General features: G+C 55.0%; 1 protein-coding gene and 1 long non-coding RNA gene across 6 annotated transcripts in view; one reads left to right on the top strand and one right to left on the bottom strand.

Moving 5' to 3' along the window:
* ZNF385C (zinc finger protein 385C) overlaps positions 1-13,337 on the top strand; it is a 72,700-nt gene that overhangs the window by 25,524 nt on the left and 33,839 nt on the right. For 4 of the 5 annotated variants that reach the window (XM_058444758.1, XM_032761141.2, XM_032761142.2 and 1 more), the window contains exon 2: positions 9,660-9,911. In XM_058444758.1, the coding sequence (XP_058300741.1) occupies positions 9,662-9,911 (250 nt within the window). In that variant the 5' untranslated portion in view covers positions 9,660-9,661. Of the gene's footprint in view, positions 1-100; positions 140-9,659; positions 9,912-13,337 lie in introns of those variants that run through there. The other variant, XM_058444760.1, reaches the window with a different exon arrangement.
* Positions 7,194-11,433, bottom strand: LOC131384338 (uncharacterized). The gene is made up of 3 exons (XR_009215079.1): positions 11,350-11,433; positions 10,658-10,785; positions 7,194-7,319 (listed from the first exon to the last, which is right to left on the bottom strand). It is a non-coding gene; the product is annotated as an uncharacterized LOC131384338 (long non-coding RNA).

The raw sequence follows: 13,337 nt of genomic DNA, 5'->3' as shown, positions 1-13,337 counted from the left end.
CCCGTCGGGCCGCCCGGGGGCGGGCTCGGAGACGCGGCGGCTGTCCCGGGAGGCGAGGGGCCGGGAGCTGTGACTCAGGACCGCCCCGGGTGGCCGCGAGCGGCTGGACGCAGCAGGGTTTGTCCGGAGCGCTCTCCAGGTAGGCGCGGGCGCCAGACTCGGGCCCGCACTCCCCGCCGCCCATCCCGGACCCACGCGCCGCGGGGGCAGAGCCGGCGGGAGGGGGCCCGCCGCGTGCTCAGTGCTTAGGTGGCTCTGTAGGGCTGGGGGCAGCGGTGGAGACCCTTCTCGCTTGGTGACCGGGAAAGAACCGCAACTTAACCGGAAACTGAGGTCGCGAGGAGGACAGCAAGGGTGATGGCAAGAAGGACTTCCAGCTCCCATTGGGGGAGAGAGGGAGTAGAGGGTGAGACTCCCCCTGTACTCCCACCCACCCTAAGGAAGGGACCATTCTCCAGGAGATAGGGGGCGCGACCAAATAACCCACTGTCTTTTCTTAAGAAGTTTAGAGAATCCAGAAGTTGATCCACCCCTATCAACACTGAGATGGAATAGAAGGGAAGGGGTGGGGGAGGGAAGAGCAACAATTATCTTTTGGGGGGTGCAAAGAGTACTCCTGCTCCCCCACCCTCCACCTCATTCACAGTCATTGGAGGACTTCCTGTCCCGCCCCTTCGTACCTCCAACGTGCAGAATGTCTCAGCTTCAGCAAGGGGCATGGGGTGGCCCCTGGCCAGAGCACTCTGCCCCCACCCACAACTCAGGAACAGTCCCAGGAGCTCCCAACCCTCCTCCTTCTGGCTTCCAGGACTTAGGCCCCTGCCCTGACTTGGACGTGGTGACTAGTGGAAGGCAGGGAGTGGGGTTTGAGGGAGCTCCCCTTCCAGGTCTTATGGGATTGGGCAGGGAGAGCAGGCAGGAGATAAACCCGGGCTGTACCAGGATCCTGAGCCCTGGTGCTCCTAGGAGGGGGCATGGGGCAGGCGGGTCTTCTCTGCCTCCTGAGTGTGATCAGGGCAACAGGTCAGATTTCCTGGGCTTTGCCTGGCAGCAGAGACAAGGACAGGGGGTACGGAGACAACCACCCCACCTTACAGGCAGCTGTTCTGTGTTGCCACTGTGGACCCTGCAAGGAGAGATGCAGGTTAGACAGCAAGAAGGACTTCCTTCCTGAGGGTAGGGGTCTTTAGGGGAGTCTCAGTGGCCAGCAGAGCCAGCCCCTGTCTTTGGGGGTGTCAGGAGGGACTGAGGCCCTCTGGAGGATGCAGACAACTGGGGATGAGGACAGAGCAGACCAGGGAGGGGAGGCGGTGGGGGACAGTGACCTCACCTCTGGACCGTCCTGCTCCTTCACCTCCTGTGCCCTCTCTCGCTCCCTTGGAGCTGGAGTGTTGGCTTTCAGCAGCTCACTCCTGAAATCCCCAGCACCCAGAAGGCCCCAGGGGAAGGTGACAGGCTTCCTCTGTCACCACTTCAGATGGGAAGACAGACATGGCCACCTTGGGTGTGTCCAGCAGAACCCCTCACCTGGCACCTGGACCAGCTGTTGCCTAGCCCCCGAGCCTCCGGTTCTGGCAAAGCAGGGGTGTATGTGCTGGGGGCTGGCGCAGGTGACTCGACTCCTCTGGATCCTCTGAGGGGATCTCAGGGTGTGGCCCTGGGTGACCCCAGCTCCCTGGGCCCATGGAATAGCTGGGATGGGTGCCACTCTATGGTGGCCACACCACTAAAGAAGGCTGTTTCCCCTTCCTTGCCCTGGGGAGGTGTCGGTGCTGGGAGAGGGCAGTGGCGAGGTGGCAGAGTGGAGAAGCCAAAATGCTCATTGATGGCCCCTCAGGGATACTCAGCAGGTACCCAGGCCCAGGAAGGCTTGCACTCTGCTAGGACAGGAACAGATGAGGCTTCTCTTCTTCCAGGTGCTTCTCTCTGCAGCTGGGCTGGTAGGGAGGGCCAGGATCCCACACTCCTGCCTGTGGCCCCGTGAATGACTGGGATAGGGGCTGCCAGGGTCCTCACCCCCTGCCCTTGCTTCATAGAATGGAGGAGACCTGGCCCTACCTACTTGCCCCTCTTTGTGACGCTGAGCCTCAGTTGCCTCATGCGTCAAGCCTCGCAGGATTGTTCTGAGGATTCATGGAGGCGATGTTTCTGTTGTGCTCCGGGGGTAACAGGCACTTGCCACCAGGCGCACCCACCCTGCTTTTCTCCCAGGCTAAGGCAGAATCATATACCTTGGCCTCCACTACCTTCCACCTTAGCAGTAGCTGCTCTGTGTGGCCACTGCAATTCAGCCTGCAAAGGACCTAGGAGCCCAATCCCCTCTCTTACTTATTTTATTTTTTATTTTTTTTGAGATGGAGTCTTGCTCTGTCGCACAGGCTGGAGTGCAGTGGCACAATCTCGGCTCACTGCAACCTCCGCCTCCCGGGTTCAAGCGATTCTCCTGCCTCAGCCTCCTGAGTAGCTGGGATTACAAGCATCCGCTAGTAGCTAGGATCACAGGCACCTGCCACCACACCCAGCTAATTTTTGTAGTTTTAGTAGAGATGGGGTTTTGCTATGTTTGCCAGGCTGGTCTCAAACTCCTGGCCTCAGGTGATCCACCTGCCTCAGCCTCCCAAAGTGCCGGGATTACAGGCGTGAGCCACTGTGCCCGGCTATTTTTTACTTATTTATTTATTTTTTTGAGATGGAGTCTCACTGTCTCCGGGGCTGGAGTGCAGTGATGCAATCTCAGCTCACTGCAACCTCCGCCTCCCAGGTTCAAGCAATTCTCCTGCCTCAGCCTCCCGAGTAGTTGGGATTACAGGCACTCACCACCATGTTGGCTAATTTTTTTATCTTTAGTAGAGACGGGGTTTCACCATGTTGGCCAGGCTAGTCTCAAACTCCCAACCTCAGGTGATCCACCTGCCTTGGCCTCCCAAAATGCTGGGATTACAGGCATGAGCCACCGCGCCTGGCCCCCTCTCTTTAAAGACAGGAAACCAAAGCCCAGCGAGGCAGGGTCTGGCCCAAGTTTGGCCGGCCAGCCAGCCTGGCCCGGTCTGGGAAGTAGGCTGGGGAGGCGAGAGGGTGGCTGTTGGCTGACATGGAGGAAAATGCCAGAGGGTAACTGGGCTTGTTAAGGGTTTGAGGAGGGAACCCTTCATGCTCTGCCAAAGGCTGGGGACAGGCCTCAAACCTTCCTCTCCGGTTACCTCTTTAGGAGAAGCAGCCTTTTCTGGAGGACTCCTTTCCCAGGCTGCAGCAGAAACAACCATCTGCTGCCTGTTTTCTGGCCTCCACAGTCCCCTCCATTCAGCCCTCTCTGGATGGACAGGCAGGGAATCTCATCACCTCACGGTGGCCAAGGACCCCATGGAAACCCAGGGACCTCATGTGCATTTGTCACCCAGCCAGAAGTGGTGGAGATGGGACCCCAGAGCCCTGCCTGAGTGCTCCCCCCACCCCACCCCCCAGCTCCACATTGACAGACACACAGGCAGACAGGCAGACAGAACCTGGGCTACACAGCTCTCCAGCGCAGGTGGTGTGAGCCTGCCTCCAAGTGGGTGGCTCCCTCCCAGGGCCCAACCCCTGCCCTCTCGAAAGCAGCCTCAGCCCATCTCTCAGGGAAGACAGGGAACAGAGGGAGATTTAACCAGCTTCCTGTAGAAATCCCAGACAGACAGACAGACAGACAGACGGATGGGTACATACACGCTCTTTTTCTCTGCTTTCCCCTTGTCCTTCCTCCCCACCTCTTTGGCTCTGGCCCCACCTCTTTCTATCCAGGGTGTAGCCCCTCTCTGCCAGGCACTGGCCCTGAAGGGGCTGCACAACCCTGCCCCTCCGCGGAGCCCTTCTCTGAATCTGTGGCCCCCTCCCCACCCATCAGTTCAGGTCAGGGCTTGGCAGGCTTTAAGGAGAGGTGGGATGGGGCAGTGGGTAAGGACTTGGGCTTTGAGTCAGACAAGCATAGGTCCAGGTCCAGCCACAGAACCTCCCAAAGCCTGTTCTCTAATCTATGCAGTGGGATAACAGGTTAATAATGGTGCTCATCTCATGGAACTGTGAAGTTTAAGAGATATCCTGTCTGGGCATGGTGGCACATGCCGGTAATCCCAGCTACTTGGGAGGCTGGGGCAGGAGGTTCACTTGAGCCCTACGAGTTTGAGGCCAGCCTGGAGCCTGGGAAACATAGTCAAACCCCATCCCCCACAAAAAAGAAAAAAGACTCTTTTTGTCAAGCACCTGGCCCACAGTAAGCCCTCAGTAAATGGGGTTTTTATTTCATAAAGAAGACGTGATGTAAGCAGCTGGGGGGTGAAAAGAAAGACAGGGAAGCCTCTATAATCAGCTTGTGCATCGTCTTTCCATTTGCTTTGAAGCAAGTCCACTGCCCTGCTCTGGGACTCAGTTTCCCCATCTGCTTAAGGCAGCATGTGGACTAGGTCCTGTCCAAGTGTAGGTCCTGCTAGGGTGGGTCATGCTGGCTCTGAGTAGGGGCCAGGGTTGGGGATGCGGAGCTGCCGAGCTGCCGATGCTCAGGGCAGGGTTAGACAGACCTGTGTGCTCCCGTCACTGCCCACCCCTCCACACTTTCTGACTGGGCTCCCCTAGCTTAGCTGGGGCAGTGTGGCTCCTAAGGGGACAGCTGGGAAGGCTGGGTCAGGCAGGGCAGGCTGTGGCAGGCCCAGCAGCCTGGCTGGGGGGAACACAATTAGCCCGGAATCCAGGCGGCCCCGTGAGCCCAGAGGCTATATATCACAGAGGTTTAATCAGCTGCGTGGCAGATATTTGCTCTCTTGGGCCATGTCCCCGGCCTGCCTGTCATAAACTGCACTGAGATTTCAAAATACCCCTGTCCCCATGCTGGCGGGGCAGGCAGCTCTCCTTGGCATGGCCAGGAAAATCTCATTCCTCTGAAGCCTCCACCCGGGGAATGGGACCTTTCCCCCCACCAACACTTGCACCTAAGAGCTTCTTCCTGCCTCCTCCTGCTGGGATGGTTGGGGAGGACATTGAGAGGCAGGGGAGTCGCTGTGATGACCTCCATCTAGAGGTAAGAAGGTGCAAAATATTGGTGGGGGGCTCCATGCAGCAATGGGGGCCTTCTCACAATGGCAGCGACCTCCAGTGTGCCCTCTGTGGGAAGAGCTATACCCTGGACCCATGGTGTGGCTCCAGGAGATAGCTGCGTTGCCCCTTGAGTGTGGGGACTGGGGTCTGTCATGCCCAGGGGGTACCGAGTCTTCACCTACCTTCCCATTGGATGTTTGCTGCGCCACCTGGAAGCTGTCTGTGGAACTGCCACCCAGACACAACATCCAAACCCTAGCAGCAGAGTTTGGACCATCAAATCACCAAGCACTTATGACCACACCAGGGTCAGATCTATGGCGCGTTAATTTGCTAGGGCTCCCATAACAAAGTGCCACAGGCTGGGTGGCATTTAAACAATAGAAGTTTATTGTCTCAGTTCTGGATCCTAAAAGTCCAAGATCAATATGTGTCAGCAAGGCTGGGTGCAGTGGCTCATAACCATGATCCCAGCACTTTGGGAGCCCAAGGCTGGAGGATCTATTGAGCCCAAGTGTTTGAGGTTACAGTGAGCTATGATCACACTGCTCCACTTCAGCCTGGGCAACAGAGCAAGACCCTGTCTCTCTCTCTCTCTCTTTTTTTTTTTTTCCTGAGACGGAGTCTTGCTCTGTTACCTAGGCATGATACAGTGGCACGATCTCAACTCACTGCAACCTCCGCCTCCCAGGTTCAAGCAATTCTCTTGCCTCAGCCTCCTGAGTACCTGGGATTACAGGCGCCCACCACTGCGCCCAGCTAATTTTTTTGTATTTTTAGTGGAGACAGGGTTTCACCATGTTGGCCAGGCTGGTCTTGAACTCCTGACCTCGTGATCCACCCGCCTTGGCCTCCCAAAGTGCTGGGATTACAGGCGTTAGCCACTGTGCCCAGTCAATTTCACCTTTTTATAAGGACACCAGTCATGTATATTGGATTAGGGGCCCACCCTATACCAGTCTGGCCTTATCTTAATAGCATCTGCAACGACCCTATTTCCAAATAAGGTCGTACTCTGAAACTGCTGGGGATTAGGCTGTCAATATATTGAATTTTGGGGGACACAATACAACCGATATCACATAGTGAGTCTCAGATGTTCAGTGACAGTCTCATTTCATAGTCTGGGCACGACGACACCCACACCATGGCACAGCTACACTGTGACATGCACACAGAGTGAGTGACACAGATTCACCTCAACAAACGATGAGGTAACAGAGACATTTGCAGTGACCCAGGTACATCATGACAGACACACAGGGTGACAGATTTCACTCACAAGCTGCAAGAGACAGACACACTATGTATTAATAACAGCTGATTGGCCGGGCACCGGTGGCTCATGCTTGTAATCCCAGCACTTTGGGAGGCCGAGGTGGGCGGATCACGAAGTCAAGGGATCGAGACCATCATGGCCAACATTGTGAAACTCTGTCTCTACTAAAAATACAAAAATTAGCTGGGAGTGGTGGCACACGCCTGTAGTCCCACCTACTCAGGAGGCTGAGGCAGGAGAATCACTTGCACCCGGGAGGCAGAGGTTGCAGTGAGCTGAAATAGCACCACTGCATTCCAGCCTGGGCGACAGTGTGAGACCCTGTCTCAAACAAAACAAAACAAACAAACAAAAAAACAGCTGATTTTGTAGGGCACCGAGAAGCGTATTACATAGATTATAGATCAGCTCATCTAATCCCCACAATGTGTGTATGACTTAGGAACTGTTATTGATCACTCCCATTCTACAGAGGTACAGATGAAGGAACGGAGCTCAGGTCACACAGCCAATGAGTGACAGAGCTGAGATTTGAACCCAGGTGTGAATCAGCATGGAGCTCCTGCTCTTGGCCGGGCATGGTGGCTCATGCCTGTAACCCCAGCACTTAGGGATGCCGAGGCGGGCAGACCACGTGAGCACAGAAGTTCGAGACCAGCCTGGGCAACGTAGTGAGACCCTGTCTCTATTGAAATTTTAAACATACATAAAATTTCAAAGAGCTCCTGCCCTTATCGCTGTGCTCCTCTGTTCCTTCCACACACAGTCCCCACACTTGTCACAACAGACATGTTATGTGGGATCACTGCTCACAAAAAGGACAAGCAGCTTACTGAGAATGGGCGTGGCATCTGGGGACTACAGGCAGGTTTTTGGCCATGGGCTTGTAAAATTAATTTTCCTCGTTCAGATGGGGGCTCCACTGTTGGATGTGTGGGCTTGTGAAGACATTGTGGCATCACTGGACTGGTCTGATCTGCAAAGTAAGCATGGGCCTCAGAACACAGGAAATGCCCTCTGGGGAGATGAGCTTGTCTGCTCAGGTTGCCATAACAAAGTACCACAGACTCAGTGGCTTCGACAGTGGAGATATAATTTCTCACAGTTCTGGAGGCTAGAAGTCCAAGATCAAGGTGTCAGGAGGGTTCATTTCTTCAAAGGCCTCTCTCCTTGGCTTGAAGATGATCTTCCCTCTATAACTATCTGTGTCCAAATTTCCTCTTCTTATAAAGACACCAGTCATATGAGACCCAGCGCGGTGGCTCACACCTGAAATCCCAGCACTTTGGGAGGCCGAGGTGAGCAGATCACTTGAGGCCAGGAGTCTGAGACCAGCCTGGCCAACATGGCACTACCCCATCTCTACAAAAAAAATACAAAAATCAGCTGGGTGTGGTGGCGGATGCTTGTAATCCCAGCTACTCAGGAGGCTGAGGCAGGAGAATTGCTTGAATCCGGGAGGCAGAGGTTGCAGTGAGCTGAGATTGTGCCACTGCACTCCAGCCTGGGTGACAGAGTAAGACTCTGTCTCCCACTGGGTGCAGTGGCTCATAGCTGTAATCCCAGCACTTTGGGAGGCCAAGGTGGGAGGATCACCTGAGGTCAGGAGGTCGAGACCAGCCTGGACAACATGGCGAAACCCTGTCTCTACTAAAAATACAAAAATTAGCTGGGTGTGGTGGTGGACACCTGTGGTCCCAGCTACTCGGGAGGCTGAGGCAGGAGAATCACTTGAACCCAGGAGGTGGAGGTTGCAGTGAGCCGAGGTCACGCCACTGCACTACATCCTGGGTGACAGAGCAAGACTCCATCTTGAAAAAAATAAAGACACTCATCATATGAATTAGGGCCCACCGGTATGACCTCATTAACCTAATTACCTCTTTGAAGACCCCATCTCCAAATAGAGTTACTTTCTAAGGTACTGGGGGTTATTACTTCAACATATGCATTTTGAGGGGACACACTTCAGTCCATAACAGGAGAGATGGGCTCAGTAATGACTCACCCAGACCCTAGCCTTGGGGTTGCCCCAGCCTGAGGGAGGGACACAGATCTTGCTCTCAGGAAGCCCCTGTCTGAAGCAGAGGCAGGAAGCACGCGCGCAGATTTCCAAGAGAAGGCAAAATTCACTGAGCAGCCCCAGAATAGAAATGGTTAGAGGCAGACAAGTCAGGCAGGGCAAGTTTCAGAGCAGTGACTTGGAAAGGAAAGACTGTCTATGGGAGATGGGGGCCTGGAGGGGCCACTTAAGGGTCCGGGAGAGACAGAAAGTGTGTGTGTGTGTTTGTGTGTGTGTGTGTGTGTGTGTGTGTATGCGCGCGTGCGTGCGTTGGGGGACGGGGCGGGGGCAGGGGCGCTGTGTTCAGCCAACCCAGGCAGCAAGGCTCCGGTCTCTACCGAAACCACCAACTGTTGCCTCGGCCTCGGTGGCCAAGACAGCAGGGGGCATCTGGAGCCACGTGGAGCAGGGGTTGGGATGGCTTCACACACTGTCACCATTTGTGAATGTCACCCTGCTGGGTGCAGGGCACAGGAAGGTTGTGTTTTTGGCTGGCAGCTGCTGCGTCTCCAGTAAGCGCCACATGCCTGGCTGTCACAGGATTGCCAGCGCTTGCTGCGGAGCTGAGAACAGGACTCTTGCTTCCTCAAATGTGACTCAGCTGGCCTTGCCGCTGCCTCTCCCTCAGTGACCACATTTCCTCCAAGACCCCAATCCCCCTCTCTGAGATATGTTCTGCGGCCCTCCAAGTCCCCAGGTGTCTTGGCCTCCCCGTGTGTAGACATGTCGGACACCCTTCCAGAAAGTCCCAAGTTTTTTTGTTTTTGTTTTTTGTTGGTTTTTCTTTCTGAAATGGAGTTTCGCTCCTGTGCAAGCTGGAGTGCAATGATGCCCGATCTCGGATCACTGCAACCTCCGCCTCCTGGGTTCAAGCGATTCTCCTGCATCAGCCTCCTGAGTAGCTGGGATTACAGGCATGCGCCACCATGCCCAGCAAATTATGTATTTTTAGTAGAGACGGGGTTTCACCATGTTGCTCAGGCTGGTCTCAAACTCCTGACCTCAGGTGACCTGCCCGCCTCAGCCTCCCAAAGTGCTGGGATTACAGGCGTGAGCCACCAAGAGTCCCAAGTTTTAATGCTGCTTTGCTTGAAACAGACCCCGTTATGCGCCCTTCCACCATCCTCGGGCTGGGGCGTTTCAGAGGGATAAGAGCATACAGAGCTCCGTGTCTCCCCGTCTTGAGCCCCTCCTGCTCTCTCTAAGTATTCACAACCATTTGGCGTTCATTTGTCTCCCTCTCTATCCACTCAGATATGAAGCGGCCACTGAGCCCACCCCCACCGGCTGAGAAGGAGCCCCCCATATCTGGAGCTGCTGAGTGCCCCCCTCAGCCCCCAGAACCACCTAAGCCCAAGCGAGAAAGAAAGCGGCCATCGTACACGCTCTGTGATGTCTGCAACATCCAGCTGAACTCGGCGGCCCAGGCCCAGGTGCACTGTGGGGGGCGGGCCCACCAGAGGCGGCTTCGGCAGCTCAGCTTGGGGAAGAGCCCCTCAGGGCCAGGTCAGTGTGGAGGGACGCTGCTCCCACAAATTTGGTTTGGGGAATATCTCTGTCTGGGCCCCTCTGAGGGGCTCTGGGTCTGTGGCCTCCCTCCATGGGGGTCTTTGCGTCTGGGGTGCCCTCAATGGGGTCTTAGGGTCTGAAGCCCCCTCTGATGCAAGTTTTATTCTGCATCTGGACAACCCTTCTCTAGGACCTCTCGCAATCTGTGGGTCCTTAGGCCACCTCTTGGGTCTTTGTTTCTAGGGACTCTCCCTGTGGGGTCTTTTGGGATCAGGACTCCTAAGCAGCACTTCTCCAACCTGGAGCCTCCTGGTAGCCACAGGCTTTCCGACAAGGGCCTCATCTGTGGGGTGGGGGTCCCAGGCTCCAGCTCAGGTCTGTGGTCTCTGAAGGCCAAGGTCAGCAAGGTACACAGCACTCCAACCCAGGGACAAGGGGGAGGTCCCTCTTCCTTTGGACTCCCGGCCAGGATTTCTGCTTCTCCCTAGCTGGGGTGACTTTGCAGAGGTTTGGCTATGAGCTTGGAAGGGGCAGCTGGCTGCAAGGCAGGTTTCTGGGGGAAATGGGTGAATGCCTCCATGAGGGTGATTCTAGCTGACAGGTGCACAGGGGCCATAGGGAAAGTAAGAACCGCCCAGGCTGCTGTTGGCAGAGCAAACAGATTCACATTCAGGCCCAGTGTGGGGAGGTGGGAAAGGCGGGAACTTACCCCTGGCTCCTGGGGGAGGCCAACAGAAACCTACCTTGCAGCCCTGGTTGGCAGTTTTGCCGGAGGCTACGCTCTGACCTCAGACACCTTCTTGAGGGCTGTCTTCTCTTTTGGTGATATTCATGGGGCACCCACTGTGTCCCCCGCTCCACACACACAATCCTGTAGGCCAGAGACAAGTAAGATCCAATCTCTCTGCTTACCACCCTCCCCAAGATTGAGTGGGTCTTTTGGGTGGAGACAGATGTGAAAAGAGATAAGGGTTGTGGTTGCCTCATGGGACATACCCTCAGGGCACAAAGGCAAAGCTGCAGTCCCTGGGGGCACCAGGAAAGTCTCCTGAAGGAAGAAGGGGCTGAGCCTCGGAACATGGATGAGGGGAGTAGGGGCATTACAGGCAGAGGTCACGGCATAAGCAAAGGCCAGGATGCTCTGGTGACTGGGACCAGCTTCTCCCCACCCAATTATTTCAGGCTGGACACCAAAAGCGTGACTCTGAGCAAGACAGTATCTGACTGATGAGTGTTTCTGGAGCTTATGTGTCTGTCTGGATTCAAAAGTCACTCATTGTCTGGGCATGGTGGCTCATGCCTGTAATCCTAGCACTTTGGGAGGCTGAGGCAGGTGGGTCACTTAAGGCCAGGAGTTTGAGACCAGCCTGGCCAACATGGCAAAACCCCATTTCTACTAAAAATGCAAAAATTAGCCGGGTATGGTGGCACACACCTGTAGTCCCAGCTACTCAGGAGGCTGAGGTAGACGAATCACTTGAACCCAGGAGGTGGAGGTTGCAGTGAGGCGAGATTGTGCCACTGCACTCCAGCCTGGGTGATACAGCGAGACCCTGTCTCAAAAAAAAAAAAAAGTAACTCATTAATTCACCAAATATTTATTGACCACCTACTAGGTGTAAGCTGCTTTTGGGAGATTCACGTTTTTAAAAGACATCATATCTGCCTGTCAGGAAAAAGCTATCTAAATAACTACACATGCAGATGAGTTTGTTTCAAGATAATAACAGGCTTCCTAGAGGTGGATTCAGGGTGCCTCAAGAAGTCAGAGGAGGGGCCAGGCTCACGCCTGTAATCCCAACATTTTGGGACCCCAAAGCGGGCAGATTGCCTGAGCTCAGGAGTTCAAGACCAGCCTGGGCAACATGGCAAAACCTCATCTACTAAAAAAACAAAATATTAGCCTGGTGTGGTGGTGGGCACCTGTAGTCCCCGCTACTTGGGAGGCCGAGGCACGAGAATTGCTTGAGCCCAGGAAGTGGAGGCTGCAGTGAGCTGAGATCACACCATTGCACTCCAGCCTGGGCAACAGAGGGAGACCCTGTCTCAAAAAAAATAAAATAAAAAAAGAAGTCAGAGGAGGGAGAGGCAAACTGACATGGGAAGTGACATTGATGGTGGATACTGGAGACAAAGAGAGGATTTCAGGCAGGGAAGCGGCTGGATCAATGGCATTGAGGCCTGCAAGCCCATGGCTCTTCGGGTGGGGGGGTGGGGGCACCATCTTAGGGGTCATCAGGAGACATGAGGCCTGGTACTCCAGTCCAGATTGTTAAATCGGACCTGTGAAGTCACTGGCCATCAGTGTGCTGGGTGTGTGCAGGGAGTGTGCGGGGTGTGGAGAGGACAGCAGGAGCCACCTGCAAGAGCCTTGCCACCGGGCTGGGCTTTGACCTTTGTTCTGAAGGTGATGGGCATCACAGAAGCAGTTTGAGCAGGAGCAGTTAGTGTTTTTAGGTGTCTCTGGCTCGAGGGTCCATAAGAAGGAAAGTGAGGTGAAATGGAGAAATAGACTCTGGAGCCTTTTCTTTAGCAGAACTGTCAAGACTTGGTGACCAACGGGATGTGGGGTGTGTGGAGGGTGCCACGGACAGCTCTAGCTTAGGCAGTGCCACGGAGGGCAGCTCAGTTATCAGAAAGGGGGGGCTGAGAGGGAGACAGAAATGGAGGGCTGGCACTGAGTGGGGAAGGCCAGTCCTGTGGCTGAGGATGTTATCTGGTCTTTGTTCTTCTTGTAACACAGCCTCTTCAGGCCTTACTTCCTGGGCAATGGTCCCTGTGGTAAAAGCTCCTCCCTCCCCAATCCCACCACACCAAGATGAAGGGAGCAGGTGCGGGGAGAGGAGAAAAGACCACAGCTCCAGGGCCAGGTGCGGAGGCTCACGCCTGTAATCCCAACACTTTAGGAGGCCGAGGCAGGAGGATAACTTGAGGTCAGGAGTTTGAGACCAGCCTGGCCAATATGGTGAAACCCCATCTCTACTAAAAATACAAAAATTAGCCGGGCATGGTAGCACATGCCTGTAATCCCAGTTACTGGCGAGGCTGAGTCACAAGAATTGCTTGAACCTGGGAGGCGGAGGTTGCAGTGTGCTGAGATCGCACCACTGCACTCCAGCCTGGGCGACAGAATGAGACTCTGTCTTAAACAAACAAATAAACAACAACAACAAAAAAGTCACAGCTCCAGAAGAGAGTCCCAGCTAGAGACCGGCTGCCCAGATGGCTGCGGACTCCCCCTCTACCTGGTTTCCCTCTTCCCACAGTCCCCATGCCCCTCAGTACTGGGTCAGAACAGGGGCATGTGGGCACCATCTTAGGGGTCATCAGGAGATGTGAGGCCTGATACTCCAGTCCAGATTGTTAAATCGGACCTGTGAAGTCACTGGCCAACCGTTGTGTGTCATCCATCACCTCTCCCTC

Source organism: Hylobates moloch, unplaced genomic scaffold (assembly GCF_009828535.3).
Source record: "Hylobates moloch isolate HMO894 unplaced genomic scaffold, HMol_V3 SCAFFOLD_10, whole genome shotgun sequence".
Taxonomy (NCBI): domain Eukaryota; kingdom Metazoa; phylum Chordata; class Mammalia; order Primates; family Hylobatidae; genus Hylobates; species Hylobates moloch.
Note: the sequence above shows the minus strand (reverse complement) of the source record. Positions and strands in the feature narration are given on the sequence as shown.